The sequence below is a fragment of the Ipomoea nil genome, unplaced genomic scaffold (genome assembly GCF_001879475.1).
Source record: "Ipomoea nil cultivar Tokyo-kokei standard unplaced genomic scaffold, Asagao_1.1 scaffold2792, whole genome shotgun sequence".
In the NCBI taxonomy this organism is placed as follows: domain Eukaryota; kingdom Viridiplantae; phylum Streptophyta; class Magnoliopsida; order Solanales; family Convolvulaceae; genus Ipomoea; species Ipomoea nil.
Window position 1 is genome coordinate 2,474,782 of NW_017619220.1, and position 5,672 is coordinate 2,480,453.

The window sequence follows — 5,672 nt, forward strand, 5'->3', positions numbered from 1 at the left end:
AAACTCTTCAATATTATCGTTATATTATTAATTAATATTCAGGATAATGTAAATATCTATCCAAAATATATCTAGACACAATTACATCCAAATTCATGATCTTGTTACATATTTAAATTAAATAATTAATTTAAATATATCAATATTCATTTGTTGAGCCAAATATGGATTAGCACATTCTCATTATTTGTTGGGCTTCAACTAGCAAGTCTAATACACATAATTTGAGCCCACCAGCCTTCACTTGGCAAATTATTGTGTGGACCATGGTCCACACAATGTTATGTGGACCATAACAAAAACTACATTTTTAATATACTAAATGTACATTATTTTTGTACTAAATGTACATTATATAATATAATGTACACTCAGAATAAAAATAATGTACATTTTCTAAATACAATGTACATTATTTTTGTATTGAATATACATTATATTTGTACTGAATGTACATTATTTTACAATAGAAAAAATATAATCCACACAACTTGTGTAGACCATGGTTCATACAATAATAATTGCCTTCACTTAACTTATCTTCCAAGACCAAAACAACGTCGTATTTGCGTGAGAGAATTTTTTATAAAAATTATGGTGCTATATATGTCATGTATTATTATAATTTATTTGTATTGTGTGCAATAAGGAGCATATGGTTAACATACCCTTTCTAACAGAATAATATATACCACCCAAGGTTGGTAGCATATATTCATGATATTCTAATTAGGGGTGTGCAGTCGGACGGATCGGATGGCGGAAGGTGTACTCCTATCGGATTTCAGATATCAATTTTGACTACCCTATCCGTTTTATTTTGTTGACTTATCCGTTCGGTTATTTGTATGTTCGGGTAGGATCGGATCAGTCGGATATCCGGTTGGTATTTCGGTTTTATAACAATGTACAAATCAAATAATCAATTCATGGAACACTTAACTAATTAACTACTTAAGTACTATAAGCCACTAACTAGTAATTAGTAACTACTTAACAGAAAAAATAACATAAGTAAATTTATAAAACTTTAAACATATAATCAAATTAACAAAATTACAAGTTAGAACTTAGAAGCTAGAACTGAAACTTCAAAACATACAAATTTACATATTAGCTTACAAATTTAAAACTTTTAATGAGAAGTTCAATTCTTCATAGCAAAATATAACAATCAACAAGACAACAATTCAGCAATCAACATCATTCTCCAATCTCCAAGCAGGCAAGCATGCAGCAGCATCATTCTCCAATCAGCACATCAGCATTCAGCTTTCATGTTTCAGCCATTGAGCAAAAGAAAACCAGAAATCCAAAACTCCAAAACTAATATATGAATATATGATTTATATAATATAGAGTACTCTATGTCTCTATTAGTCTATTCTTCTTCCTGATAAGTGAAGACATAAAAACACAATAAGTTCAAAACATTTCATAACTTACTGCCATTCAATATTGGAACAATGGATTGACACAAACTGTAAAAGACTAAAAGAGTGCTCAGATAGCTTTTTTTCCATATCAAGTTAGGATTGCGGGCACACTACTCAATGAGTATGGCATAAACACCACACTTCATAGGCAACATATCAAACCCAATTCTATATATTCAGAGAAGGTGGAAGCATCATCATTGCACAATAATACTTATACTAGAACAATTAATAGATTATATTTAAATAGCAAAGACTCAAAGAGTGCTCAGATAGCTTTTTTTCCATATCAATTTAGGATTGGGGGAACACTACTCAATGAGTATAGCATAAACACCACACTTCATAGGCAACATACCAAACCCAATTCTATATATTCAGAGAACATGGTGGAAGCATCATCATTGCACAATAATGAATAGTTATACACTTATAAGTATAGTGAGTCGGAAGTCACAAGTCACAAGTCACATTTAGTCAATACTTATACTGATACCTGAGCTCAATGGCAGCAATATTTAAAATGTCACCTAGCCATGAGCACTTTCCAGTTCCAGTTCCCAATTCCCAGCCTCATGAGGGACATTGATTTGAATCATTGATAATTTGATACACATACATGATACATTGATACAGAGAGGCATAAATTTATCATGAAATCAAATAAGTAATCACAAATTCAGAATAAGAATTCATAAAAGAAAAATAAATTAATGGAAACTGTAAACATACAAGAATTGTAGGCAATGAAGATCCAACTCCAGTGCTGGATGTGCTGCACAACTCTGCAATGCAAATACAAAATGGAAATTAAAACTTAAACAGATAGTTAATAGTTAATATAGTTTATAAACAATTAAACAGATACAAAATGGAAGTTAGAAGTATATACCTTTCTCAATCCTTTCAAAATCATCAATATTTTCTTCAATAGAGATTGGTTGATTGGTTAACCTTAGCCAATCCTGTGCACACACCAATGCCTCAACAATTCTAGGAGTTAGGGAACTCCTAAAGGCATCAAGTACCCTTCCACTTGTACTGAATGCTGATTCTGAAGCAATAGTTGATATTGGAACAGCTAGAATATCCCTTGCCATTTTAGATAAGACAGGGAACCTTTCAGATTGCTGCTTCCACCATCTTAGAAGGTCAAAAGAATCATCCTCATCCACAATAACCTCAGAGAGATACACTTCCAACTCAGTTTTTTTCCTAGACAAATCCCCACTCACCAATTTTTGCTTCTTAATCTGAGATTTCAGTAATGATTGATGTCTCCCAACAGAAACAGAATCAGATATTGTTATTGAGGGAGAAGATTTGTCAGATTGTTCAACAGACTGGATAGGGAAGCATGCAACATAATCTTCAAACAACTCCTTAAGGCCAACAATAACGTTATCAAACATTGTTTTACCCTTGTCCTCACCATATAACTGGTTAAACTGAATGGGCATATACTCAATTTTATCCCTGGGGTCTAAGATATTTGCATAGAATATCAAAAAATTCATTTTTCCAGGCTCACCCCAATACTTATCAAATTTTGCCCTCATATTTTTACCCATCAGTTTAACACTATCTTCTGTAGCTTCCTCCATATTTTTCAACAAGCAAGACAAATCAGAAATCTCAGAGAAGAAGGTATTAGAAGTCACATACAATGAACCAGAAATCCTAACAGTCATTTCATAAAAAGATTTCAGAATCATAACCAAAGATTGAATGGATTCCCAATCCAAGAAATCAGGTACACTTCCACCCAAATCAGATTTAAATGAATTGTCATGCTCATCATAGGCTTCAAATACCTTTTGAAACAATAATGCAGTATTAAGCATCATATATGTGGAATTCCACCTTGTAGGGACATCTAGACACAGAGAATTCTTAGCTTCCACCCCAAATAGATCAGCTAGTGATTTAAACTTCTGCAACCTAGCAGGTGAGCTCCTCACATACCTAACAGCATCCCTGACTTTCTTAACAGAACTGTCACATTCTTTCAACCCATCCTGTACCACCAAGTTAAGGATGTGAGCAATGCACCTCATGTGCAAATACTTACACCTAACAGCAGTACAACCCCAAGAGACCAACTTCTTCTTCAAGAATCCTAGGGCAGTGTCATTGCTGGAGGCATTATCTACTGTCACACTAAACACTGATTTTAGATCCCAGTCCAAAAGGCAACTCTCTAAAGCCTTTGCAATACTTTCCCCCTTGTGGGAATATATAGGAACAAATGAAATGATTTTCTTTTGCAGCTTCCACTCACTATCAATGAAATGTGCAGTTATGCACATGTAGTTTATTCTCTGGACTGAGGTCCAAGTATCAGTTGTGATACTTACCCTCTGACTGCTAGTCCTAAAAAATTTCTTCAAGTTCACCCTCTCATCAGAAAATATCTTGAAAATGTCCCTACTGATAGTCCATCTTGAAGGGATTTTAAACCTAGGACAGCAAACTAAAACAAACTTTCTAAAACCCTGTCCCTCAACAATCCTAAAAGGAAGTTCATCTAAAATAATCATCTCAGCTAAGGCTCTCCTTATTAAGTCTTGATCAAACACCCAAGTACCCAACACCCCTTCAGTTCCTTCACTACTTTGAGTTCCAGCAGAAAAAGGTGCAGGTTGGAATGTAAGTAGGGAATGCCTTGTCTCCTTAGAGTGAGGATTTTTAAGGCAGTTTACAATGTGATTCCTCAGAGAAGAAGTCCCATGTTTCTTGGTCCCACAGCAATACACTTTTGCACAATATATACATTTTCCTTTGATGACAATGCCCTCACTGTCATTGATCTTTTCAAAGTGATCCCAACATGGAGACCTGGTTTCAACCTCTTTCCTTTTCTTTGGAATAGGTGGAGGCAAAGGCTGCTGAGACTGAGGAGTAACAGTCTCTACAACTGGTGCTTCCTACTCAGGTTGGGTTCCAGATACACCAGTAAGACCACTAACACTTTCCATCTAAAAAGAGGAAAGTATCAGTGACACATAATGGTAAATCACTCATGGAAAATCATCAACAGAGAATGGGCTTTGTCACATGTATCAATTAATTAAAGTGTTAAACAGGCAAAATTCAGTTAATTGAACATTTCATCATGTATGCAGAATTGCACATAAATGATTTAAGGGTCACATATCCATAAACTTACAATTTCACATTTTCACAGTTACAACTTACAACTTACAAATTACAATTTACAATGAAATCCATAATCAGGCATTCAAGCTAAGTAGATGTATGCTACTTTATATGCTCATCATTTATATGGATTTCAGTCACACATGAGTACAGACACACTCCCACATTTATATGGATTCCACAAGAATACCAGCATGCTTAACATTTATATGGATTTCAGTATTTCACACACAGTTCCACACTTCCACAGTGGCAAGGGGCTAGGGCAGTATGGCTTCAACCACAGATTAGGTTACAAATTAGAAACCCTAATCACAGAATTCAGAAATTCACACTCAAAGGACTAGTGACATGCAATCCGGAACTTCTCAATAGATTTACAAGTATCATAGTCCAGTGAATCCACAGATTAGGTTACAAATTAGAAACCCTAATCACAGAATTCAGAAATTCACACTCAAAGGACTAGTGACATGCAATCCGGAACTTCTCAACAGATTTACAAGCATCATAGTCCAGTGAGTCCACAGATTAGGTTACAAATTAGAAACCCTAATCACAGAATTAAGAAATTCACACTCAAAGGACTAGTGACATGCAATCCGGAACTTCTCAACAGATTTACAAGTATCACAGTCCACAATCATAACAAATTAGAAACCCAAATCAATAAGACAAATACACAATAATCTATAACAAAAATGTAAATAGAGTTTAGTAATTACTTCGTTTCTCAAAATTAATCCCTCGAAAACAAAGGGCTTCGAATCCACTATTCCACCGTTCCACAGTTCCACCGGAATCCGGTGACTGGACTAGGGTCTAGGGCTTCCACCAGACTACAACTGTGAGTGTCTAACAAACTGAGAGAGTGAGAGAACTGAGATTTGAGAAGTGAGAACTCAGAGTCTTAGAGAGTAAGACTCAAAGACCAGAGCGAAAGAGAGAACGAGAGATGAGAGATGAGAGATTGAGAGAAGTCTAGAATAGTGAAATGGGAGCTCGGCTGTGCTGAATGAAATGGGTAATACATACATATATATATATATATATATATATATATATATATATATATAT

The 5,672-nt window shown here is 34.7% G+C and overlaps 1 protein-coding gene across 1 annotated transcript; it reads right to left on the bottom strand.

Annotated features, from left to right (window-relative positions):
• Window positions 1–1,381: 1,381 nt before the first annotated feature.
• On the bottom strand, window positions 1,382–4,800 carry LOC109157796 (zinc finger BED domain-containing protein RICESLEEPER 2-like). Its single transcript, XM_019305637.1, has 4 exons — window positions 4,786–4,800; window positions 2,329–4,363; window positions 2,169–2,221; window positions 1,382–1,393 (listed from the first exon to the last, which is right to left on the bottom strand). The coding sequence occupies exons 1-4, from the start codon at window positions 4,798–4,800 to the stop codon at window positions 1,382–1,384; spliced, it is 2,115 nt and encodes a 704-aa protein (XP_019161182.1).
• Between the last annotated feature and the right edge of the window lie 872 nt (window positions 4,801–5,672).

Coding starts and splice junctions, on each gene's coding strand:
- LOC109157796 (XM_019305637.1), bottom strand. Junction 2,222..2,328: donor TTTTGAAAGGATTGAGAAAG/GTATATACTTCT, acceptor TTTGCATTGCAG/AGTTGTGCAGCACATCCAGC.